This window comes from Dama dama, chromosome 30, assembly GCF_033118175.1.
Source record: "Dama dama isolate Ldn47 chromosome 30, ASM3311817v1, whole genome shotgun sequence".
NCBI lineage: Eukaryota > Metazoa > Chordata > Mammalia > Artiodactyla > Cervidae > Dama > Dama dama.
In genome coordinates this window covers 87,759,157-87,785,326 of record NC_083710.1, presented here as the reverse complement: position 1 = coordinate 87,785,326, position 26,170 = coordinate 87,759,157, and the positions used below count along the sequence as shown (strand labels likewise).

The following is a 26,170-nucleotide window of genomic DNA, read 5'->3' as shown; positions in this document are numbered from 1 at the left end:
TTCTGCTATTTCCAGTTCTCCCTACTGGGTAGAGTGTTGCAATGATCATTCTTGAGCATGCCTTCAAGAAAGACTTTATTAAAGCACAGCAAAGTGCACACATTGTAAGTTCGCAGCTCAGTGAAGTTTTACACGTGTTACCGCTCACCCTGATCGAACAGAGAATGTCCCAGCACCCGGAGACCTTTCTGGCAGTCCCTCCGAGGTCAGCAGTCTCCTGACTTTCGCTACTGATGGCATCACTTGTTCTAGATCTTAATGCTGGGAGGTCATACAGGAGAGCAGGAGGTCTGCTCTCCTGCTGCAGTTCTTTTTTAAATCATGGCTTAAAATGGATGTGAGAGTTGGACTGTGAAGAAAGCCGAGCACCGAAGAATTGATGCTTTTGAACTGTGGTGTTGGAGAAGACTCTTGAGAGTCCCTTGGACTGCAAGGAGATCCAACCAGTCCATTCTAAAGGAGATCAGTCCTGGGTGTTCATTGGAAGGACTGATGCTAAAGCTGAAACTCCAATACTTTGGCCACCTGATTTAAAGAGCTGACTCATTTAAAAAGACCCTGATGGTGGGAAAGATAGAGGGCAGGAGGAGAAGGGGACGACAGAGGATGAGATGGTTGGATGGCATCATCAACTTAATGGACATGGGTTTGGGTGGACTCTGGGAGTTGGTGGTGGACAGGGAGGCCTGGCGTGTTGTGGTTCATGGGGTCGCAAAGAGTCGGACACAACTGAGCAACTGAACTGAACTGAACTGAAAACTATTTTGTTGAAGAATGGTTGATTTACAATCTTGTGTTAATTTCTGCTACACAGCACAGTGATCCAACTATACATGTATCTATCTGTCTATATATACACACACACATTCTTTTTCAGATTCTTTTCCATTATAGGTTACTTTAAGATTTTTGAGTATAGTTCCCTGTGCTACATGGTAGGACTTCATTGTTTTTCCATTCTGTATGTAATAGTTTGCATTTGCTAACCCCAAACTCCTCGTCCATCCCTCCCCTCCTGTTGGAGAAGTTTCAGGATTCTTTTTCAGGGCACTCCTGTCTGGCCTGGAGGTCCGTGGAGGCATTGACAGCCATTTTGCAGAACCCCTTGGCAGTACACACACATTTAAAACAAGAATTACCAGAAATAGCATACTCCAGTTAAAATTATACATGGGGTGTCAGCTAGGACATACATATTAAAATTGCTCATATATACTCTCTGTTTCTTTATGATGTTTTAGTTTCCAAAAAGAGTGAGCTCATGGAGCTTTGAGGGGAGGGTGTTATATTTTATCCGCCGTACTAACTTTCTGGGGATAATGAAACAGAGTTAAAAATAGTAGAATTGAAAAGGTCGAACTTCAGTGGCAGGTGGTAAAGGCAAATGCTGTGAAATGGTCTCAGTAACGACAAAGTATGATGCGGCTTTTGGTGACATCTGCCCACGTATGTGTGGGGCAGGTGCCAAGAGTGAAATCTGGGGACAAGACCACGTGTGATGCTCAGCTGCAGCTGTCCAGTCACTAAGTCATGTCTGACTCTGCAGCCCCATGGACCGCCGCACGCCAGGCCTCCCTGTCCATCACCGTCTCCCAAAGTTTGCTCAAACTCATGTCCATCGAGTCAGTGATGCCATCCAACCATCTCACCCTCTGTCGTCCCCTTCTCCTCCTGCCCTCAATCTTTCCCAGCATCGGGGTCTTTCCTGAGTTGGCTTTTCGCATCAATAGCCCAAGTATGGGGGCTTCAGCTTCAGCATCAGCCTTTCTGATGAATGTTCAGGGTTGATTTCCTTTCGGATGGACTGGTTTGACCTTGTTGTTCCAGGGCCACCACCTAATCGTGTTGCAGAAGGGTTGTTCTGCTGGACAGCTCCCCCTGGAGGCGGGGTCTGGAAGCTCCACTTTGATTTGTACCAGCTTTTCAGTTTCCGCCCTGGTGGCCCTGAAATACACTCGTGTGTCTCTCCGTGTTTCTTTAGCCGAGTAGATGATTATGCACGAGATTCTCCGAAGGAGGGCTACCACCAGGAAGAAAACGGGGCTCGTCCCATCACCACAAAACTATTCTGACATTTTGCACAGCGCAGAGAATGTGAAAAGGAATTTGAAAGATAAGCTGTTTAGACTTGGCCGAGATCCACTTGTCCCTATTTGGCGGGATGTGAAACACATAAAAACTGTTACAGTGGGGTTGGTAAAGGGCTATCTCCCATCAGAAGCAGGGAAAGAACCACAGAAAATTGAGGACTTCACTCTGTTTAACTCATTTCAGACTTATTTCCCTGTGGAAAATATGTCACAGTTAACACATTACCTTGATTGGGCATTCTCTCTTTTTCTCACCCACGGAGACACACACACACACACACACACACACAATAGTGTAGCAGCTGGTTTCCTTGCTTAGGTAAAAAGTCTCTCTAAATGGAATTAGCAAGCCTAGAACCACCTTTGGTCAGCCTGCAGGCCAGAGAAAGAGCGGAAATTGAGTTTATTTTGAATGAGAGTCTCTGACCCCCATCACCCCTCTTCCTTCTTTGGCAGGCGTACTGTGTGTCGTAAATCTTTGGGAATTTTTAGAACTTAGCATACTTTATAGCATTAATTCTGATGGTTTGACTTTCTGGGAACTCTTAATTGGGGCATGAAAGAAAATGTGCATTCCATTCACTGAGCTGTCCTCTGGTGAAGAGTGCAGAGAGCTTCCTACGGAATATAGACGCGCCCCGCTGACGTTGTTCCTCGCCATCCCTTTCCAGTTGTGCTATGTGTGATGTTTAGGCTTGACCCCTGCCGTTGGGGTGTGTGTGTCCGACAGACTTCACTGAGAGCTGCTGTCGTCTTTTCTTCTCTTTCAAATAGTGTTAATTCAGGTTGGCTTCCACTTGGACGGAATTTGTTATGCTCTTGTGGTGAACTGCTGGCCGTCAAGATCGGCTTGGTTTTCACTGAGTTATTCTGCAGCCTTAGGGGTTCAAATGGTGGTTCTTCTGCCCCTGAGGACTTTGCAGGCTTCTCTTACCCTCACGTAGTCTGAGTGACCCGTGTCGCTGTGGGCCACGGATGCACTCCTTCTAAGGGCTGGCCAGAAAGCTCGTTTGGGTTTTCCCATGCCATCTTTTTGGCTACCCCAATAAGACACAGACCAAGACCCACAGCGCTGTGACCTTTGAGATCTTCAGCCACGTCCCCCATTTCCGGGGGAGACGGCCTTCCTGACCAGCCTGGTCAGCCGGGACTGTAGGTTCATCGTGTGTCTCCCCGGGGAGAAGGCACGGGCCTCCTTGGGGGACTGGGGGCTGGTTTGCTTGACCTCACACCCCGCCGAGGGGCCAGGCAAGAGGGGTGGGTGTGAGTGCGTCAGAGAGTACAAGTTCTTCCTGTTCCAGAAGCCGAAGCACGTGGGCAGGGAGTTCGCTGCTCGGAGCCCAGCATCTTCCAGACCTCAGGAAAAATGAGCAGGCCTTGTCCACCCCCTCAGATGTGCGGCAAGGGAGCTGCTGGAGCCGGCGGTGGGTGGAGGGGTGGGGGGGACGGGGCTGACGGCTGCTGGAGCCAGTGGGACCGCCTTGTCTCTTGATTCTGCGGAGAGGTCCAGACACAGAATGTAATTCCCCAGGAAGTCACGAAGCTTGCGACTTGGCCTTTAGCACGTTAGGTCCCCAACCGGATTGTGACTCTGAGTAACTCATGCCATTTTTTCATTCGCCCTTTCGAACGGTGATTCAGGATGGAGGGTTGAGACTCTCACTACTGTGGGCTTTTATTTAATGAGCTATTTCAAAATCAGACAGTCTGGCAGATTGAAGGGATGCTCAGCACGTCATTGATGTCCTTTTCAGCCAGGCACCCTCGAGTCCCAGCTGGAATGACTCTGCATGCCAGGGTGAGATCCAGCGTAGGTCATTGTATGGGCCAGAACAGCAATATTTCAAAGTGGATTTTATTTAGCCAAGTAAATGTGTCTCTCATGATCTTTGTTATTCTAAAAATTAGGTTTTGTTTTTTGTTTTTTTTTAAAAGAGCCATTTTGCATAAAATGCGAGGCCACCCAGATTGTGAAGCAAAAATCATGGTCTAAAAATGTCTTTTGTTCTGAAAAGTTGCCCATCGTTTAGATGTTCTTTGAATTATCAATGCTTCAGGATTGTCTTCTAGGGCCAGAAGTGGTAATAAAATTTTCTACGTGAATAAAGCAGATAAGGAGACATGAATGTCTTTTGTCTGGGATTGAGAAAATTTGTTTTTGCTTGATGTAAGCTGGTGGGAGCAGGGTGAAGTTCCTTTATTTCTGTAAGAGGGCTATAATGAGATTTTAGTTCTTTTTCTCATCTCTGATTTCATCTAATAGTTGTCATGACCTGGAGTGTTGTTCAAGGGAAATTTGCGAGTGTGTTTCTGTAGCAAAAGCTCAAGAAACAGCTTGACCTCAGCATCCAGCTTGGGGGCCCTCTAACCTCTTACCTGGCGTCCCCTGCAATTAAGGCATTTGCTGATAGCTTAAGGGAACAGTTCCAGGAAACTCACTTTTACAACCTTCCTCAAATTGAATAAAGATAAGCTTCTGAGATTTTATCAGCCTTTCAGGAGAGGAAACCTCAGAATCACCAAATGGCCATTTTCAACTTCAGTCGCTAGATTCCCACCTGGTCTGGTTTTGAGGCCGCTGTTGTCAAGCTGCAGTTAGGAAACCGCAACCCGCTGGGCTGCTCTTGGGCCCCCCAGTGAACCTGGGCGGTGGGTGGACAGGTCCTCAGTCCATGGGTCTTAACCTGATCAGCTTCTCCTTCTGGGGAACTGAGCAGAGTTCAAGGAGCACGTGTGGGTTTCTGAGCCCAGCTCAGAGGCAGAGACCTGGTGGGGAGGAGACAGCGCAGAGAGGAGGCCACCTGGAGCCCAGCTGACCCGGGGCTGCCTCACCTGTGGGGCTTGCCTGGCTGGGGCTAACCTAGCAGCTCCGCGCAGTGCCCGGCGGGCCCCTGTGACCTCTGCCCTCCCCGGCTGTCTGGGGATCTGGAGCGGTCCCCCGCTCACTGCCGAGTTCCCTTCTGCAGTGGTTTCTCGCAATGCGGTCCCTGCATTGTGAGCGGACACACCAGACTCGCAGGGTTGTCATCTGGGGTTGTTATTTGAGGTCGATTCAGTGGATGCCAGCATGACCGCCACCACCATCGAAGCAACAGCGATCAGACGCCTGCTCCTCTGTCTCAGGGGACTGTGTGTCTGTGTTTAAACACCTCCGGGGTTGGCGCAGGGCCAGCAGTTGACGGGGTGTCATGGTTCAGTCAGCGGTGGGTTTCACAGCCGATGTGGTCGCAGGTGAAATACAGGCTGTATCAGGCTGGGTGTGACTCTCGGGGCCCGCCCTCCAGGTGTTCTCGGGGTCCTGGAGACACACACGCCAAGGATAAATGTCACACACGTGATAAATGACACAGTGGTGTTCAGTCGCTGAGTCGTGTCCCACCCTTTGTGACCCCATGGACTGCAGCACGCCAGGCTTCCCTGTCCTCCACTATCTCCCAGAGTTTGCTCAAACTCATGTCCATCGAGTCGGTGATGCCATCCAACCATCTCCTCCTCTGTCGTCCCCTTCTCCTCCTGCCTCAGTCTTTCCCAGCATCAGGGTCTTTTCCAGTGAGTCGGCTCTTGCATCGTGTGGCCAGAGTGTTGGAGCTTCAGCCTCGGCCTGTCACAACAGAGTCGTGTGGTCTGCATGTCATGGGCACGGGGTCGGAACAGTGAGCCCTTTCTTGGGGATGGTTGGGGAGGCTCTTTTCTGCAGTCCCTTGGTTCTTTAATGTTTGTGCATTTCGGATGAATTTCTGGAGCACAGGTTTCAGGTTTTAGCCTCATCTCTTTGGACAGCTGTAAGTGGTCACCCAAACCCAGATTCTGAAGCAAAACTGTGTGTGTGGATTGATGTACACTGTTAGGAGGTTATGGGAGTGCGTGCTGAAAAAATTGCCTGAAAGATGAATCAGGGAGAGGGATAGATTTGTAGTGTCTGGAGTCTGTTTGGATTGTTGTCAGTTGTCCCCATTTCCAAAATATAAAATTAAGAACAGCTTACTGTCTTGGAGGCACTTGTTCAGATTTCATTTTATAAAATAAATATCTCCAGATGTAGTTGTTTTATGAAGAAGATTTCCAAGGCATTGGAACCAAGACGAGTGTATTGTTTTTAAAAAATAGGCTTTATGCAATCACAATCCTGTTAACAGTATGGTTATATTTTCCAGAAGCTATAGTGCCAGAAGCAGCATTGAGGTGTGCACTTGATCTCAGGCTTAATATTGAGCTGCTCGTAAAGCTCATTAACTAAATTCTACCTATTGCACCCTCTTCCATTCTGTCCACAATATCTATGTCTCTTCTGGTTTCGAATTTGAATTCTTCTAAAGAAATTGCATCGTCTGTCTTCTGATACGTTGGCAGTTTTCCATGATGGGAATTGAATTGAGTTCATCTCAACCTTATCTTGGCTGTTATATTAAATCTCCTAACTCAGAGTTCATATCTATAAAGTGGGAATGGTAATACGCGTCCTGTTAGATAGGAATTAAAATTTTTTTATTTAGGCTTTGGGCTTATTCATTTCCTTTTTGCTTGTTTTGCATGTCATTGTGTCCTGGGGATGCGAGGGACACAGCATGGACCCCACTCCCCACTCTGAGTTTCCTGTGGTCTCAGGGCTGAAAGTCCTGCATCAGAAGGGCCTTTGCAAGTAGGGGTGGTGTCCTGCTAAAGCTTGGGAAATGGAGAGAGTCCATGTCTCAGAGTGTCAGTGACAGCCTCCCCTCTTTGGACTGAGTGATGCTTTGATGTGTTCCACTCGGGGATTGCTGTTCTGTTTGCCAGGGCCAGAGATGGATTCTGAGCAAGTGCAGGATGGCCCCCGAGGACAGGGCCACAGAGTGTGTGTGTTAAGATCAGGCTCCTGGTACCCAGGTAGGACTTTTCCCATAAATAGTGAAGGTGCCAAAAGCATTTCGGTTGAAACCTGCACCTCCATGCTCCTGTGTTCCTCTGCTTAAAGTTCTTTTCTCTTCCTTCCAGGGTGGGTGTGCCGGCTCTGGCTGCGGGAAGTGTGACTGCCACGGCGTGAAAGGACAAAAGGTGAGTAGCCCTCCAAGGCCAGCGATCCCTCGGGTCACCATCACTGTGGAAGTCATGACTTTAGAGCAACCGAACAACCAACAAGTCATGCTGAAGCCTTATTACCATTTCAGGCATTTCCCCAGCGCAATACAAATGAAGCAAAACCAGGCTCAACAATATTTTTGAGGCATCTTGACTGCTCCTCCCCAAAGCTTGTAATTATTGGTGGCAGTTAACGCTAAAAAGGCGATTTGGTTTCTTTCCTTTTTTGACCCTAGGAGGAACAAGTGTATTGGCAGAAAAATGCGTTGAGTCAATAGCATTCTTTGGAATTAATGCACGAGGACTAAACTTAGCTTTTTTTTTTTTTTTTCTAAAAAAAAAAAACCCAAAAAGTTGCTCTTGAACTTGAGAGCCTTCTATTCAAATCAGAATTTTTAAACAGTTTTGCATTCGTAACATACTTGTCTAAGATTTATTTACAGAAACAGTAACTATTTATCATTTCCCAAATGTACAGTTACAGTATTTTTTTTCTAAGCAATGCTCTGCCCTCTCTCTCACTTTAAGAATCACAGATCTGTATGAAGATCATCTTCTCTTGAGGGCAGGTTGGGTCTGTGCCTTTCAGTTGTTTGGAGAGAGGATTTTCACCCCAGGACAGGGCAGCATCCTGTCACTGTGTGGGGGTCACCATGGAAACTGGGCGGAACTATGGGAAAGCATGGCCGCTGGGCCACAGCAGCTGAGGCCACATGGAAGGGCGGTGGGGGGCGGAGGGGGAGGCCCCCGGTCCTTTTCCCGCTTTCTGGGAGCTGGAGGTATCGTTCGGGCAAGCCGTCCCTTCTGGTCTGTGCAGGCCTCACTGAATCACAGGCTCACACTTCTGAAATCCAGCAAGTTCTACTTTACAGAAAATTGTCCCATTTCTTTTCAGCTGTTTGCTGACGTACCAGCAGCATCCTTTTAAAAAGTCTGTTGGCAGGTGGTGCCACCACGGTCACCTGGGCAGGTTGTGGGTCCGTGAAGTATGTGGAAGTGTTTTCCTGTCTCCCAGCACCCGCTTTGCCCTCTGCCATCCCTCTTCTCCTCCTCGGGAAGTGTCTCTAGCTAGTTCCAGGCTGCATCCTCGAGAGTAACGGCAAGATGTTCGTGTCACAAAGACTCTTTCTGTGTGTGTGTCTAACTTGAATTGTAAGCACGCTGAGCTAACAAAGAAATCCTTCAAACTATAGAAAGTGGAACTTTCAACAAATAGGAAATGGAGACCTTTATCAGAATCCCTGTGCTTTTCTTGTAATTTAGAGCGTCAGAATTGGGGGAGGGAGAGGTGGACTTGGTGTTTCTCGCTTGTGAAGAGAACGTGTCTTTTCCACCCGCTTTCTCAGTTTTCATTCTCCGCCCTCAACTGCAAACCCTGGTGGCATTCCCGTCTGAAAACAGACGTCCTATTCCGGTCTTATTTTTCTAGCCTGATTCATTTTACTTTTAACCCCAAATCTCCCCCTTACATGAGGAAGTGGATTCATTATATTCATTAAATATGAGGAAGTAGGTTCATCCAGGTGCGGCTTTCCAAATATGTTTGGCCGACTTCTTCCTGACTTGACAGGGGCCTGGCCCTCGTCAGTTCAGAGTTGGTGAAAGCATCTTCAGAGAAGGCAGGTCGCATCTCGGGGTGTCTGACACCCACCCCGACGAGGAAAGGGGCTGTGTTTCTCTTCACATCTTAGCATGTGGAAGCCCTTGCTTTGGCTGTTGCATCAGTGGAGGCCAGGTCTGTGCGTCTCCGGGCCTGGAAACACACACTGTAGGCCTGCCTTCCACTCAGGCATGGGAAGGTCAAGGTGGGAAGGTCACGGGGTCACCGTGTTCCTTCAACAGGCTCCTCCATCGTCCACTTTGGGTTTTATACCTTATTATTATTATTCAATAAAGACTGTTTAAATAAAAAACTGCCAAGCGGTGAGTTAAACCATCCTGAATTTGTGTTTTAAAAGGCTGTAATGATTGAATGGATTCAGACAGCCTCTTGAGATTTAGAGAAACAGCTAACTGATTTAGGATTATATCCTTTAAACAGAAATCGGAGCTCTGTCTTTTCTCCCCTTGAGTGTAAATATTTCAGGTCCCATGGTTCACATAGCATGAGCCGGGAAGAGGGCCTTCCTCTCACTGAAAGAGGAAATTTTAAACTTCCACTTATTGTCTCGGACGTGATGTTAAAATAATCAGTTTAACGATGGGAAACACCCAGAGCTTGCCTGAGCTGGACCTTCAGATCTGGTTCCATTTCTCTCATCCCAAGGTCAGATAACAAAGAAATGTATTCTTGGCTGGCACGTCAGCAGGAGAAATTGGTCTTCCTCATCTCCCACCGCTGTTCTCAGAGCCAGTCCTATACATGCTGATCGGATGTAAATGCAAAATGAATAAAGGCTTGAGCATCACAGAATTTGCCTCCAGCGGCTCAACCCACAGACCTGCTTTGGAGCTACTGATGCATGTTTTCAGTTCTTACAGGGGCTGTGTGGCTGTTCTCCAGTGTCTCAGGTTAAATGACCTTTGAGGTGTTTTTGAAAATAGGATGAAAAACGTCACATAACTCGGGGGGAGTAAACGTTACCTCAATGGGACAGAGTGTCAACTCATTGTTTCTGAGACATGCCCCCTTGAGGGACTCTTGAACATATTGGTTATTGAGAATCCACCAATGGAAATTGGAATATGTCCAGTGTAAATCACCAAATCTCTTTTGGCAAAGTCCTGAGTTCCATGGAGATGAGATTCCTTGACAGAATGTCTGATATCCCCCAAATTTCCTCAGCAGATATTGATGCCTTAGGTCACTGTTTTCTAATCTGACAGTTATCAGCGTAGGCTAGGGATCTGTTCCGCGCTTAGATTCATGAGCTTGTCACAGATTTCAGTCTTTGCTGACTTGTTTGTTTCCCAGAGCCCAGATGTTTTCTCTAGGTAATTGATCTGGGTTTGTACACAGTGACTTTCCAGAGGCCTCTGCAGTGTGGGAATTTTATCTCCTTAAACTGATTAGGGTTTTGAATGCTTGCCTCCTCAGCACAAGCCAAAAGTTAAGCTCTTCTTTTGCTCCATAACCTGATTTTCTCAACTATTCGAGGCATTGGAAGAGGCAACATAGTCCCAGGAGTGACTGCCTTGGTCTTAGAAATTAACCATTTATACTTTGCAAAAAGAATAGAGTTTGCACAAGAAGTCTTACAAATGTTTTAGCCAGAGGAGCCAGCATTATGTAAAGCTGTCATCCTATCCGCAGAGTCCAAAACTGGAAGCCTCAAGTTAACTAGAGAGGTGGGAGATATACATGTGGAATAGATAACAACTGAAGAGTAAGTGATCACATTGCAGGAGAAACAGCAGAGAAAACAAACACTCTTGTTGTCCTGAGAAGAGAGTGATCCCAGTGGCCTAGGATTGTAAATAAAGGGACGGCTCCCTGGATGAAGCAGGATGCAGGCGTGTTGTGTCCTCACTGATGCTCCAGACTCACCAGGACGTGGAGCAGGGTCATCTGTCATGCGTCTGCCTAAAAGTCGCGTGCTGAGTTTAACTGCACTGATCAGAGAAAGCAGCCCCCATGGCTTGTTGATGAACATGACCTTGGCAAAGGATGGATGGCTCCTAATAGAGAGACTTTGATAGGGGCTTCCCCAGGCCACAGTCTTGGGGAGCACAGAGAGTCTTAATTAAGCAGAACTATCATATTTCTGAGGAGTGATGAGAACAATATGGTCATCTCACAGCTTCTCAGAACACTTTAACCTGCTGGTACCCAGGTCCTTGCCAGCAACGTGGGGAGGGAGCCCGGTTCAAGTCAGTCTTTGTGACCCCATGGGCTGCAGCACACCAGGCCTCCCTGTCCATCACCAACCCCCGGAGCTTACTCAAACTCATGTCTGTTGAGTTGGTGATGCCATCCAACCATCTCATCCTCTGTCGTCCCCTTTTCCTCCTGCCTTCAGTCTTTCCCAGCATCAGGGTCTTTTCCAGTGAGTCAGTTCTTCTCATCAGGTGGCCAAGGTATTGGAGCTTCAGCTTCAGCACTGGTCCTTCTGAATAGTCAGGACTGATTTCCTTTAGGATGGACTGGTTGGATCTCCTCACTGTCCAGGGGACTCTGAAGAGTCTCCTCCAACACCACAGTGCAAAAGCGTCCATTCTTCTGTGCTCAGCTTTCTTCACAGTCCAACTCTCACATCCATACCTGACCACTGGGAAAACCATAGTTTTGACTAGACGGACCTTTGTGCAGGACTCAGCCTGAACTGAAAGCCCCTCAGCTAGGGAGTAGGATGCAGGCGATCAGATCCAAGTGCTAATCAGAGCAGGAATCAGTTTCCATTCTTCAAGATAAGACGATCCTGAGCTGCGAGGGCCCAACAAGAGGACCTTGTGGTTCAGAATATTCTGGAGTCTTGACCACGATCCCGTTTCTCTGAGTCTGTAGCCTGTAAGCTTGCTCCGCTGGCCACCTGCCAAGGAACGCAGACTTCCTAAAGCCTCTCTGTAAATCGGTGGTGACAGAGCAGATTGCCGAGGACCACAAAGAAATGGACCTGGTGCTTTGGGGCCATGGGCAGATCTCCCGGGTCCTGTTCATAGACAAATAACCACAGGGAGCCACCTTCTCTGCCTAAGTCCGAGCCCCACCCCAATCTGAGGCAGGTTAGATTCGGGCCAGCCCAAGAAACCAGGATTGCATCACCTTTGGGGGATGTTTATTCCACACAGCATTCAGAATAAAACCTAGAGGCGAGGGCAGTGAAGTGAGCCTCTTAACCCTGAGTCAGGAGATGCCATTGTCCCTACGTGGTGAGGATGGGGCCTCCCCGGCCCCTTCCTGCAGGAAATCCTGGCATAGTCTTTGCCCTCTAGGAAATTCGTCACTCTGGTTTACAAGGAGTCATCTTTGTTACAAGCCGGGCATGACGCCTTGGCCTCCCAAGAGGCGAATCTGGCCCTAGTTCTCATGCGTTCTGGACACAGAGATGGGGGTTGTTCCCCCCATGGTCAGCCCTGCCTGCATTTGGGAAGATGCGTCTTGTCTTTCCTCCCCGCAGGCTCCTTGGAGTTCCCCAGGGATGAATCAGTCAGCAGGTCTTTCTCGAAGGTTACTTTTGGAGACACAAAGCAAGTATCCTTTGTGTCTTTTTCTCCAGGTCACACTAAGTAAGAAAAAGTGTGTGTAAAGAGTTCTGTAAGTCTAATCATACCTAAGGGTTTCCCTGGTGGCTAAGTGGTGAAGAATCCGCCTGCCAATGTGGGTTTGATCCCTGGGTCAGGAAGATCTCCTGGAGGAGGAAGTGGCAACCCATTCCAGTCTTCTTGCCTGGAGAATCCCATGGACAGAGGAGTGTGGTGGGCTACAGTCCACAGGGTCCCAAAGTGTTGGACACGATTTAGGGACTAAACCATAACCACAAATCACATCTAAATACAGGAGGAGAGGTTGAATTTTCCAGTCTTCCTGATGGCGTGTGCCATTTCACCTTAGTTTCTGTTAGCCTCTGTTAACCACTTTCACCAGACACTGCAACGCCCGTTTGAACAGGAATTTAGGCATTTGCTTGCTCGTCTTGCTGCTCTGGCTGTTTTTGTCCCATTGATTATTGCAGTGATCGCCAAAGATGCCTTGCATGGCTGTGTTAGTCGCCCAGTCGTGTCCGACTCTGCGATCCCTTGGACCGCAGCTGCCAGGCTCCTCTGTCCATGGGATTCTCCAGGCAAGAACGCTGCAGTGGGTCGCCATCTCCTTCTCCAAAAATGCGTTAGGAGCCAGTATGAACATTTAACATAAAGGATCTTTCTTACTCCAAGGTCACAAGCATATGAGACTTTCTTCGTTGTCATTAAATCTTTGGTAAATTCCCTTTTTGAGACAGGGACTATATTTCATTGCCATTTTTTGAGAATTCATTAGTCTTCAATTTATGCATATCTTTATTTCATCAATCTTTCTTTTAATTTATACATGGGAATTGAAGACAGTGCTTTGTATGTTATACTTTATATATCAATTGGTTATTCTATTTTCTTATTATTCTTATTATCTCTATAGCATAGATTTGAGACCTCAAAGATTATTGAAGAACAAGCTTATCTTTCTATTATTTTTTATTAGAACATTGAAAATTTCTTTCCCATAAATGAAATTTAACCACTGTTCTAAATATTAAAGGTGTCATGTTTCTACCCAGATATTTTATTTTTTACTTAAGTAAATGAAAATGAATATTTTTGTGTAAAGTCTGTGGAACTTTGGGTAAATTAACTGATCTGGACTCAATGAATTATTAATAAAAACACTGATTTATTAATTAAGCACTAACTCTGTGGGTGGCACCATACCACATTTGAATTAGTGAGGATTTCAAAATCTAGTATATTATAATTAAAAAGAAATTTCCTTTTCTTGTGTCTAAGACATGAAGTATAAATGCCAAAAGAGTAGGACTTATAATGTAGGAGGTTCATTTAATAAAATTAAGATTTGTTTAGTGTATTTGTAATTACTTGTGTTGTTTTTGAAACTGGTTGGAAATCTCTGTTTTTATAAATGCTTTGAGCATTTCCCAAAGGGCAGTGGCAGTCAGTTCAGCCTTTCCCCAGATGTGGTCCTCAGTCCACCTGGAGCACGTTCTTGCTGTGGCCTCTGGAATGGAATACCGAGGGGTGCTCCAGTGTTATTGGAGGAGGACAGATAAGTCTGGGGACACGAGCTGCAGCCCAGGACATTTCAGAACCTTTTGTTACAGCTTTGGAACCTTCAAGGGTGGCTTATCCCATGCAGTTTTCCAAACTCACTTGATTATAGACCCCTTCTGTTTCTCAAATCAAGGAGCAGCCATTACGAAAGGCTGCTTGGTAGGATAAGAGCCTAGGTTCTCGTGTGTATTCCACCGCCTACTAGCTGAGTGTGTTCCACCAAGTCATCTGGCCAAGTTCTCCCGAGAAAAAGGGAAATGACGTTTGACCTACAATTCCCAGTCTTGCTGAAAGGATCAGGTGAAAGGTATGGAACCTAAAAAGCACTCAGGACGTTTAATATGTCATGTAGGTACACATCATTTTAGCAGCAGCTGAATTTTGAAGTTGGGGTGAATATGGCGATGAGTTTGCTCGCTGGTGCAGTTGGGGGCTGGATTCTCAAACCTGAAGACGCGGGCAAGCTGAGAACTTGTCGGTTCACAGAGAAGGACCGGCTCCATCAGGACAGAAGCTTCTCCCAGCACCTGAGTCAGAGAGATGTCAGATGTTTGTAGAATCACAGCAGCATTGTTGGGAAGCCTGTTTGTAGCTTTTGGATGCGTTCGGTGGAGGAAAATGAGACGTTCTCACTTGGGAGGTCTGTCTGGAACAACCATCCAATTTCTAGTCAACACTGTGATTTTATCATCCATTTCCAGACTCATTAGGGGAACCAACTCTCCTGTTATTCACCCTCCTTACATTTCAAGTACCTCTATAGGTTTTTCCTGTTAACTGCTTTTCCTGACACCCGTATAATTACAAGCAGTATCCAAACTCTTCTCCTCCCCAAGTCAACTTACCTCGTTCGAGGTATTTTTAAAGGGGAACTTCTGAGCAGAATCGCTTTATTTCTGCCACACAATGGATTTCCACCCCCTAAGTGTCCGCCTTGATCGCCTTGGGGTCGAGGCGTCCACCCTGGGCTCTGATGGCGCGCTTCTCTTCCTGTGTGCTGGGTGGATGGGTTAACGCAGAGTCTTTCCTTTTCCATGTTCTCCCTGGTGTCTTGCAATGCCAAGATTTTTTCCAGATGTCTCCTATTTCCTATTTCCACATATTGGACATGAATCATCATCTGGCAGAGTCATCGTGAGAATCAGTGTGGGCTTCCACACTCACCTACTTTTGTCTTTTTGATAGTTTTGTTAGGAAAAAAAAAAAGAGGATTTAAAAAAACTATGCCTGAATCCAAGAGTGAAGTATCAACCATATGCCATGGGGAAGCCATTATGAGCAGATCCATGCTTAGTGGTTTTATTTTATCCTTCACGCACACATCTCCCTGTGCGCGGATGTCTCTGGAATATGCTTCTTGGGTACCACAAAGGGGACCGTGAGCCACACCTCCCCCAGCATCCACCTCATCCTTCCTATTTCTCTCCGTTACATGAAATCTGCCCCTTTGCTCTGTGCTTCTGAGACCTGTTAGCTCTCTGCTTCTGAGACCTGTTACACTGGAGATAGATTTTAATCATAAAAATTCTACCTTTCTGGATCTGTAACTGTACTTGGAATGCACCTCATGCAGTGCAACTTTACAAAAGAGTGAGTTGCTGCTCTTCCTTCCACGTTGAGACGGAATAGTAGAAAATTAAAGGTCTGGAGTGGACTCTCGCGTCCTTTAAAGCCCAGAACCGCTCGTGTGAATGGACACTGTTGTCAGCGGCGCTGAGCCCTGACAGTCCTCATCTTGACTCTTAATAGAAAACGTTACTTTTTCGTAAATAGGATCCTGACTAAACAGTGGTCGCCGGGAACTTAGCTTTCTTCTAGAAGGAGCAAAATGCTGCGTGTTTTAATTCAAGATCAAAGAGTCAGCATCGACCCTGACAAAGCACAGCCGTGCCGTGGATTTTCCTCCTGTTTGCTGGTGGAAGGTCACACACCATCGAAATACGGTTCTGTTTGGCACGAAGCATGGGATGACTCTGCCGCGTGGGCTTGGAGAACCGCACGCAGAGCAGCATCGCAGAGCCCCGACCTCCTGGGGTGGCTTGGCGCAGTGCGTGATGAAACAAAGGAGGACGTAGAGGACGCGGGGGGCCAGATGGCCCTGGGGAACGGCTGCCCCAGGGTCTCAGTTTCCCTTCACCAAGCCCCGTGGAAACGTGGAAGTTTCCCGTGCACGCTGCGTCCACGGATGGTGTAGCCTGCCTCCACAGCTGCGTGGCTTTAAAAAAGCATCATGCTTATCTGGCCCCGAGTCCAGCTGACTCTAGGTCTCTTCACTTGGAAATCAGCTCACAGTTCTCGACTCCTCCTTGAATTGCCATCCACACATCCTTCCCGGTTTGAAGTCCCTCTCTGGTCGCCTTCATCAGTATACAGTTGGGCTGACCCTTGTGCTTGTAGACCAACCTACAAAGAGCTGGAAGACACTCTGAGTGGTGAATGAGAGATGGGATTCTCTCCCACGTGTCTTTGTTAGAGCCTGAGGATTTGTCCACAGTTTTTTTTTTTTTTTTTTTTAAATGAGTGGGTGTTTCATTGTGGCCGCTGACATCCTGTGTTGGTTCACTGATCATAGGTGAGAAAGCCTGGCTCTTGGTTGGCTGGTGTGAACTCTGAGGCCTGCAGTGTCTGGATAAAGACTTGACTGGGAAATGGCTTTCCCTGGGTAGGAAAGGAGCTCAGTCCATCCATGGTGGATGCAGTGAGCTGCCTGCGTCTCCTGTCCCCCACCCGCCTCCATTCCAGGAGTCTTGTTGAGGTTCTGCCCATCAGTGACTGCAAGCTGACGGATCCAGGGGGTGGCTGGCACCCGTCCTTACCGACGTGACGGCCCTAGGGAGAGGTAGCCGCCACAGTCACCCCGCCCTGAGTGCTCTGCCCTGAGCCCCGAGGTGGCAGAGAAAGCAGAGCCATGAGGGGGACCCTGTGGGGTCCGGAGCCGAGCTGGTCAGAGACGGGAATCTGAGCTTCCCTGTGGCGGACAGTGGAGTCCAGCCAGCAGGCTCAGGACACATGAGCTGGGCTCCGGTTTTGATCTCCTGTTTTTTTTTTTTTTAAATCACATTTTGCCCTGATTTGTGGTGGAAGATCGGGCACTTTGGGAAAGTGCCGTGGATAGCTGTGTCCTGCTTCTCTAGGCGTCTCGCTTCCTCCTGCGAGACCTCACGTCTTTACAGGGTGGGATGGGCCCTCCTTGTCACTCTCTCTCTAAGCAGGGCCTCTCCCAGGGGAGGTACGTGGATGAACTTTGTTTGCAGACCATCCATCTCTGCATCTGGGAGGCCCGGGAGTGACGCGGTCTCTGCTCCATCGGACATCCACCTGCTCCCCACGGGTGTTGCTGTTCAAATCCTCCCCCCAGGGCTGCCCTGGGTGGCGAGCCTCGGGCCCTGCGCCTCCCCGGCCGGTGCGGCGCCCCTGCAGTTTTCTGTCTCAGCCCCAGTTCGGAGGCGCTCGCACCTCGTCTGACTCTGGACCACACAGGCTGGGCCCTGGGTGCGCCCGGGAGGCCGCGACCTCCCGAGACGGGGGTGGCCTGGCTCCCGGGCTCCTCCCCGCTCCGGCTGCCGGACGCCCCGTTCTTGCAGGAGACCCTGACTTGACAGCTCGTGGAACGCGCCCTGCCTGCTGGGGCAGACGTGATCTACGACTGGAGGAAAACTTCCAGAAAAGCTAATAATAACGCTCGGAAGTACATCTGGACTCGTGAGCAGAGCGATGGTCTGTTTTAAAGACGCTTTAAAGACGCTGGGTGCGGGTCTCTGCTGAGGACTTGGTTCTCCGGGGTCCCCCTGGGTCTGGGGTTGTGGGGGTGGGCGCTGGGGCTGAGGTCTTGGGGGCCGCGTCCCCACCCCCGGGGCTCTGAAGATGCTCCGGTGCCCTCCGCCTTGGCCCCGGGCATTCACCCGGGTCCCCGCATGGGCCACATGGCTCTCTGTCCTTCTCTGGAGCCGTCTGCCCGTCCTGCTCCGCCCCGCAGGCCACGTGCCCCGCCCCCAGGCCTCATGCCCCGCCCCCAGGCCACGTGCCCCGCCCCCAGGCCTCATGCCCCGCCCCCGCCCAGCCTGAGCACCTGCCTCCTTCACTCACCTGCTCGGGCGCACCACGTTCGCTGGGGCCTGCCTTCCCCCTGTATCTCCCCTGCTTGCATGCACACACACACACACACAGGCGTGTACACACGTGCACACACCCTTTTTGCCTAGATCCCTTCCCCGCCCCAACCCCCAACTCCTCTGTCCCCTGCGGTTGGTTGGGCTTCTAGCCGGGGGTCTTTTCCTCTTTCTTCATGGGCCAGGACTCTTCCTGGATGTGATGGGGACTCCAGGGTGCCTAGTCAGGAGGGGGACGTTAGAGCCGGCGGGGTGGGGGCCCAGGCCTCTTGCAGCGAAGAGGCAGCCACGCTGTCTGCAGCGGTCGGTGGGGTCACCCAGAGCAGTGTGGACTCAGGCGGGGGGACCCGGGGAGCCCAGCCTTTTGTGGGGAGGGCGGCTGTCCCGAGCAGCCTCTCCGATGCCGGACCCGCCTCTCACGGGCTGGCCCTCTAAGGATCTGGCTCGCGGCGCCCTGTTCATCTGGGCCCTTGTGACTGGGGTGCGTTTCTAAACCGGAAAAGGAGTCTTGGTGTTTTGATCTCAGTCTCCAGCAGGGAGAGTGTGGACTCGGAGCTCTTAAACTTTCAGAATCCGCGTGTCCACTGTCTCTGATTTCAGGGCTGCTCTGTAGAGGCCAGGGGTTCATAGAGCTTTGCCACGGCTGCCCTTTCTGAAGTGTAATTTACCAGAAGGAGCCGAGGTATGCAGTCAGCACCACTGGGCCTCGCTGGATGTCAGCACGCCGCTGGTATGCAGTCAAGGTCAGAGGCTCCCTTGATCTAAGCGCGGAAGGTCAGGCCATAACGGGCTGGCACTTTTCAGGCAGACATGTCCTCAGCCTCAAATGCTTTCTCAGTGATGTATGCGGAGAGGGCAGGAATGTGATTCAGGGCGTTTAGCTCCCGCGCCTTCCTCATTCACTTCTCGAGCCTGCTGATGTGGAAGGTAGCAGTTCTTGAGCTCCCTGGGTCTCCCCTCCCTTTTCTCTGTTTTGAGAGGTCTCAGGACACCCACACAGTGTCAGTCGTGATCGTGTGGCCGCAGGAAGCGGTGTCTGTCCCTTCGTTGTGCCTCTTCCCGCTTTCCGGACCCCTTCCCAGGTGGGTGACCCCAGGCGGTGTGCCCAGAGCCTGAGGTCACCAGGCACGCCTCTCCTGGGGCAGAGGGAGGGAGCTGGGAGGCCGGGCACACTTCAGACGGATGCAGGGCAGGACTCCGTGAGCCTCTTCATGAGCCCCTGGGGTAGGGCCAGCTCCCTGTCACTGTCGTATTTGTTCCTCTGAAATTCTGCACCCAGCTGTTCAACTGCAGTCCATTTACGTGGAACATCAAATAGCTGTTGGATGATTACTTCTCATCCATCTCTCACCTTAGGTGCTGGTCCTCCCCGTGGAGAAGCGTTGAGTTTGGAAGCCTGTTTGTTCTTTCAGGATGTCTGGGGGGCTCCCCCTGGCTTAGAATTCTCATGGGAGCTCAGGAATTTTTACAAAGTTGGCAATTTCATATCTGGAATAGGAGAGAAGGGAAGGCTCCCTCAGGGTGCTTGACTGATCAGCCTCCTGTGGCCAAAGAGAAATTGCCCCTGTGGTTCTGTTGGTTTACGCAGACCCCCAAAGTGCGGAATGCGAGGGGGCATCGCCAGAGGTTGGGTCTGACCCCTATCAGCACTAAGTAACTTAGAATAAAAAAAAAACCAGGAAGCTGTCTTCTTGTAAATTGAACCTTAAACACCTCTGAAAAATAGATAGAGTAAAATAGCATTAAATAAGATACTGCTCATTTAAATTTTTTAATAATTTGACCATGCCTCTGGGTAAAAATGTATGCCCACATTATCTTTTGAAAACAGACTGCTGCTTTTGTGAACAACATTGAAGTGAAGGTTATTTGTAAGTATTTAACAAGGAGCTATTGTGTTAATTTGTGCACCCTTATTTGGGATTGATTGTGCAATCATATGCTTTTTCTGGGGCTTCCCTGGTAGCTCAGTGGTGGTAAGGAACCCGCCTGCCAATGCAGGAGATGTGCGTTCGATCCCTGGGTGGGGAAGATCCCCTGGAGGAGGAAATGGCAACCCACTCCATTAGTCTTGCCTGGGAGATCCCATGGACAGAGGGGCCTGGTGGGCTACAGTCCATGGGGTCCCCAAAGAGCTGGACATGACTTAGTAACCAAGCAACGACAACGATGCTTTTCCCCACTATTCAGTTTTAAAATCATTCTTGACCAGAAAATCGCCTTCAACGTCTTGTTCCATTTCTTTCCTGAAGGCGCCGTATGTTTTAAAACATACTGTGGTCTTTTCTGAAAACAGGGTAAAATTCGGGTATTAGGATCAATCTCACCACGGCTCTTTCTCATTGAGGAGGCTGCGCTAAGTGTAGGTTTTGTGGAACCTCAAGGTTGGCCCGTGTTGTGTTGTATTATGTGCGGAGTTGATTAGTCATGTCTTCACCTCCTTGGCCCTGTTCTGATGTTGATGAATGAAGCCTTGACGTTATTGCAGCATGTTGGGGCAAGTGTTATTAGCCATGTGATAACAGTCAGGGAACCTGGTTGGAGGGAAAGCAGATCATTTGGGGGCATCAGAATGCGTGTGTTTTCTCAGGTCCTCATGGAATGAACAGAAGAGGAGGGTCCCGGGGCCTCTGTCATCTCAGCTGGATGGGCTGGTGACGTGCTGGCCTCAGAAAGACTCAGGCTGACACCGGAGAGTAGACACAGCTCCCTGGTCTTGAGAAGAATTACTATCAAACATGCTTATTAAGGAAAAACTGAAAAACCCGGTGCGTAACATAGAGGAGGAGTTTCCTAAAACGGTCGTGTTTTTCTAAATACTCAAGAAATTCTTAGTTTCCTGTGTTAATTTAGCCACAAAAACAAGAATGAGATAATTCATGGGTCATGACCCATAGCATCAAAAAAGCGACGACACTGCATTTCCATTCTCTTTTAAAATACTTTGTGGCCTTATAGGAAACGCCGGGAACCTGATAGAAACTTAATGATAGATGCAAAAGGGATGGTTTAAATGGACCACTGTCAGGAGGGTTTGGTTTGTAAACATTTGTTCAGTGTTTCAGGCAATGCAGGATCACTCTGAAAACTCCATCAAACCAAATCTGACTCTTACAAGATCCCATGGGGAAGGGAAGCAGGGGCAGGGTACTATCTTAAGAGGGTGAAATGGATTTTCAGGGAGTCCATGTGATCGATGCTCCAGCCAGGACTGAAATCTTTTGGTTCCTAGATCAGAGTTCTTGCCTCATCACACGGCATCATCAGTCCACTATGAGAATGCAAAGTAGGGTTCCCCAAAGGTCTGCTCAGTCACCCAGAGCAGGGGTGCTTATTTTCGTAGTCAAGTTTGAAATGGAATTCCTACACCAGCGCCCTCTTGGTAGGTTTATATTATTTCTCTGGAACCTTTAGCATTTTGTGTTTCCTTACTCACTCATGAAAGTATTTAGTGAGCACCTACTGTGTACTATCTGTGCCAGGTTTGGGGGCCGGGGGCACCCAGGGCACCCCTGGGAGGGTGCCTCTAAAACCCAGTTTGAATAGATAATTGCATTGAACATTTTTCTAAGAAAACATTTTTTCTTAATTGCCAATTGGCAGTTTCTCTAAAGGTTAAACCTTAAGAATACCTTGCATGCCTTTTATATTAGTAATGATAATTGTTATTGTCAGAATAGTCCTTTTGCATTTTTCATATTTGCTGTTAGCACAGACTTTTTAAAAAAAAACCTCCCTGACCTAGATTGTGGCATTTCCTGACTTTTATGTGCCCTAATTTTGTTCAGGATGCACGCACTTCCAGGACCTTGTCACACACCCACGTTCATTTTCAAGTTCAAGTTAATAACATCCTTAGCTATGGAAACAAGAAAACCCTCCAAGGACTATTTAGACATTGTGCACTAATTGGTATTTCTAAAAGTTGCTGATAACATACAGTGCATCTCTTTAAACCTTAGGGTTGTTGGTTTGGAGGTAGTAAAAATAAAGCAAAGTGTCTTTTTGAGAAAAATGATGCGTTTTTCCTTGTCTAAACTCCAAAAGCTCCTAACCTCCCATTGTTATATTGTTTTCAGTCATTGTGTTCCTTCAGGCTCACTAGTCCCCCCGCATCTTTAAGTTAGGACTCAGGATTTTGATAAAAAGCGAGTGAGCCACCAGCACCAGCTTGTGCTGCTGAGTAAAGCTGCAGTTTTGCAGGCAGGCTCCCGGCCCCTCTGAGGCCCCTGAGGCCCCGCTGGGGCGGCCTCGTGCTACTCCGGGCACTCGAGGCGAGGCCCGCGCCTGCCAGGCCGGTTCCCGGCTTTGGCTGGGTCTTGCCGCCTCCTCCCTGCAGTGCGCGACGTACCGACCTTCCAGGGCCATCAGCTTAGGGAACTCCAAGTGCTCTCGGGTTCCTTTTATGTCTGTACTGCTGTTCTGCTTTAAAGAACAAGTTTTAAGTCTGTACTGATTATAAAGTAATAGGTTTAGGCAGAAACATTCCTGATTTTGATTTTCAGGAACACCCCATATCGCCTTTTGGGGAAGCTATTAAAATCTGGTTGGATTTTTTTCCCCTTCCTAAATGATAAAAGAAAGACCAGAGAAGGTTCTTCAAATAAATTTTACCAGCAGTTGGGTATTTATAGATTGTTTCTTAGAGACCTCTTACTACCATATTTGTACCTGTTTTGCTCAATTTAGTTGTTTCAAAAAGTACTATTTCCAGTCACTTAGAAAACTGAATTTACTACCCACCCCGTGTTATTGTTAGATTCCCCTTGTATTATTGTTAGATTCTGGGTTTAAAAAATGGGTGCAGAAAGCAGTCTGAAAAACATCCACAGTTCATGTTATTTCTAGGGTCACAGCATTTACGTTACTTAATAGCCTCCGTGTTCAGGTTACTAGTTTCATAGTTAATTTTAATCACATTTTTTATTGAAGTATAGTTGCTTCCCAGTGTTGGGTTAGTCTCTGCTGTACGGCAGAGTGAACCATCTATACATATCCACTCTCTTTTTCTCATTACATTTTTTAATTCAAATTAAAATTCATTCCCTTAGTGATCTGTGTTGCAGATGATTTCTCTTAGCTGTGCCTGCACTGATATCTTCAGTGGCACTAAATGTTTAACATTAGTATATTAAGATCACGAATATTTAAGAGAAAAAGGCTGAATGCTTTCAGGGTCTCCTGGGGGAAAAGTTTGAAGGGGGGAAGTGTGATCCCACAGCGCCCTCTAGTGGCAGAAAGCCAGAGCCCTTGGGGGCTTTCTTGTTCGGTCGCCAAGTCGTGTCCACCTCTTTGCGATCCCTTGAACTGCAGCACGCCAGGCTTCCCTGTCCTTCACTATTTCCCGGAGCGTGCTCAAACTCATGTGTATGGAGTCAGTGATGCCATCCAACCATCTCGTCCTCTGCTGACCTCTTCTCTTCCTTCCTTCAGTCTTTCCTAGCATCAGGGTCTTTTCCAGTGAGTCGGCTCTTTGAATCAGGTGGCCAAAGTATCACTTTAGCTCCAGCATCAGTCCTTCCAATGAATATTCAGGGTTGATTTCCTTTAGGATTGACTGATTTAATCTCCTTGCAGTCCAAGAGACTCTCAAAAGTCTTCTCCACCTAATCACAGTTTGAAAGCATCAATTTTTTGGTGCTCAGCCTTCTTTATGGTTCAACTCTCACATCCGTACACGACTCCTAGAAAAACCATAGCTTTGACTCTATGGACCTTTGTTGGCAAAGTGATGTCTCTGCTTTTTGATATCTGTATAGGTTTGTCATAGCTTTCCTTCCAGGGAGCAAGCATCTTTTAATTTCATGGCTGCAGTCACCTTCTGCAGTGATTTTGGAGCCCAAGAAAATAAAGTCTGTCACCGTTTCCACTTTTTCCCCATCTATTTGCCATGAAGTAATGGGACTGGATGCCACGATCTTAGTTTTTTGAATGTCGAGTTTTAAGACAGCTTTTTCACTGTCCTCTTTCACTTTCATCAAGAGACTCTTTAGTTCCTCTTCCCTTTCTGCCATTAGGATGTTTTCATCTGCATATCTGAGGTTGTTGATATTTCTTCCGGCAGTCTGGATTCCAGCTTGTGAGTCATCCAGCCCAGCGTTTCTCATGATGTTCTCCTGCCTCCTTTACTGTTTCTTAACTTAATATGATAGATTAGGTGTAAAAGTTGTCTTCAAATTGCTTTGTGTTTAGGAGTTCTTGGCCACCTGATGGGAGGAGCCAAGTCATTGGAAAAGACCCTGATGCGGGAGAGGTTGAGGGCAGAAAGAGAAAGGGGCAACAGAGGATGAGATGGTTGGATGGCATTATTGACTCAATGGACATGGGTTTGAGCAAACTCCGGGAGATGGTGATGGACAGGGAAGCCTGGTGTGCTGCCGTCCAGGGGGTCACAAGGGGTCAGACACGACTGAGCCACTAAACAACCGCCACCACCTCAAGTGAAGGGATGTTTGGCTGAGATTCCGCGGATGTGCTGGGATGCTAAGGGCTGGTGGGGGATAGCGAATGAGCAGTTTCGGCCTGGGAGGTGGTTGAGAGCCCAGACTTGGGCTGAAGTCCAGAAGAGGATGGATGTGAGTGAAGGGTGATTGGACCGGGGTCCACAGGAAAACCCATTGAGACACTGAACCTTCACATTTAAATTTGAATGTGTTGACGGAGCATGAGGAAACACAGTGGAAACACAACTCTGCTGTCTGATGGGAAAGTGGACGAAGCTATCAATTAAAGATGAACTGGAACTGTATACACAGGATTTGATGGAATACACCCACCAGACTTTGGAAAAACATTATCAAAATATTTTTCTTTTCTTTCTAATTTGGGAAGCTGACTACTTGGGGGAATGACTTTAAATATTTATACTTAAAATATTTTAAGCAGATTACTGCTTTGGAGTAAGAATTAACAAAAGTGTTTTAGGCTAATTTTTTCAGAAAGAGCCTGAGACGAATTAATGAAGAAAATATTTGCGTTAAAGACCCTTGCCACTGCTGACAGCTTTCATCTTTGTCCTCCATCGCTGATACTCGGCTCTAATGACGGAGGAAGGTCTGGAATTTATTTATGAGTCCTAAGAACCTTTGGAAAATTTGAAGTTTTTTTCCACCAACAATTTGTCAGTCCTCAAGTTTGCCTGTCGTTTTAGTAAGTTTTTCACTGGATCAACAAAGCTGGAAGGTTTGTTTGCTTTTAGCTGGCTTTGGGGGAAGAGTTTTAAATTGTTTATAGTAACAAGGCACTCAGGGCTCCTTCAAGTTATTCTTGGGTTGAAGAATGGTTCTTTAGAAGTATTTGTGAAGAACTTTTTACAATTCATTATTTTTTTCTCACCAGGTGACATGCAGAGTGGATTTTGGTAGATCATAAAGTATCTACAGTTTTATTTCTTGGCAAATGTTGACTAATCAATAACATTTATTGTGTGTTTCCTCTGTGATTGGTGCTCTGCTCGTTTCATATTATGTATGATTTGAGCCTAGCACTTAGCTTAGCTTAGTTAGTTAAGCTTAGTTAAGTCGCTCAGTCGTGTCCGACTCTTTGCGACCCCGTGGACTGTAGCCCACCAGGCTCCTCCATTCATGGGATTCTCCAGGAAAGAATGCTGGGGTGGGTTGCCATTTCCTTCTCCAGGGGATCTTCCTGACCCAGGGATCAAACCCAGGTCTCCCGCACTACAGGCAGACTTTAACCTCTGAGCCACCAGGGAAGCCCGAGCTTAGCCCTAGCAACCAGCTTTCCCAGCAGTGTTGAAACTCCTAGAATTGTGCCAGAATTCATCATGGGTGCAAATAATGTTTCCAGATCGGGGTTTATCCAGCAGGAACCTCCCCTTGAACACGGCCTCTCGGGGAGACTTCCATGCTAGTGGTGGGTCAGTGGGCAACGTGAAGCTGCTGACCCACTGGCTGGGCGTGGGTGGCCCTTGTCCATTGGATGGACTCAGCTCCAGGGGCTGGGAGTGTCTGCTCAAGAGCCCTGGGGCGGAGACCCAGCGTCGGAGCCGCGGTGCACGTGTCGGCAGAGAGAGGAAGGGTTTCCGACACTTGCCGTGCCCCCAGCCAACTCCGTCTCCTGAATCTCGCCACCGTGCCTGTCCCACTTCTCATCAGTTCAGTCCAGCTCAGTTCAGGTCAGTCGTGTCCGACTCTGCGACCACATGGACTGCAGCACGCCAGGCCTCCCTGTCCATCACCAACTCCCAGAGTCCAC

General features: G+C 48.2%; 1 protein-coding gene across 1 annotated transcript in view; it reads left to right on the top strand.

Moving 5' to 3' along the window:
• Window positions 1-26,170, top strand: part of COL4A1 (collagen type IV alpha 1 chain) — a 132,239-nt gene that overhangs the window by 47,865 nt on the left and 58,204 nt on the right. Inside the window, exon 2 of the mRNA XM_061133260.1 lies at window positions 7,062-7,121. Coding sequence (XP_060989243.1) covers window positions 7,062-7,121 — 60 coding nt within the window. The remainder of the gene's footprint in view (window positions 1-7,061; window positions 7,122-26,170) is intronic.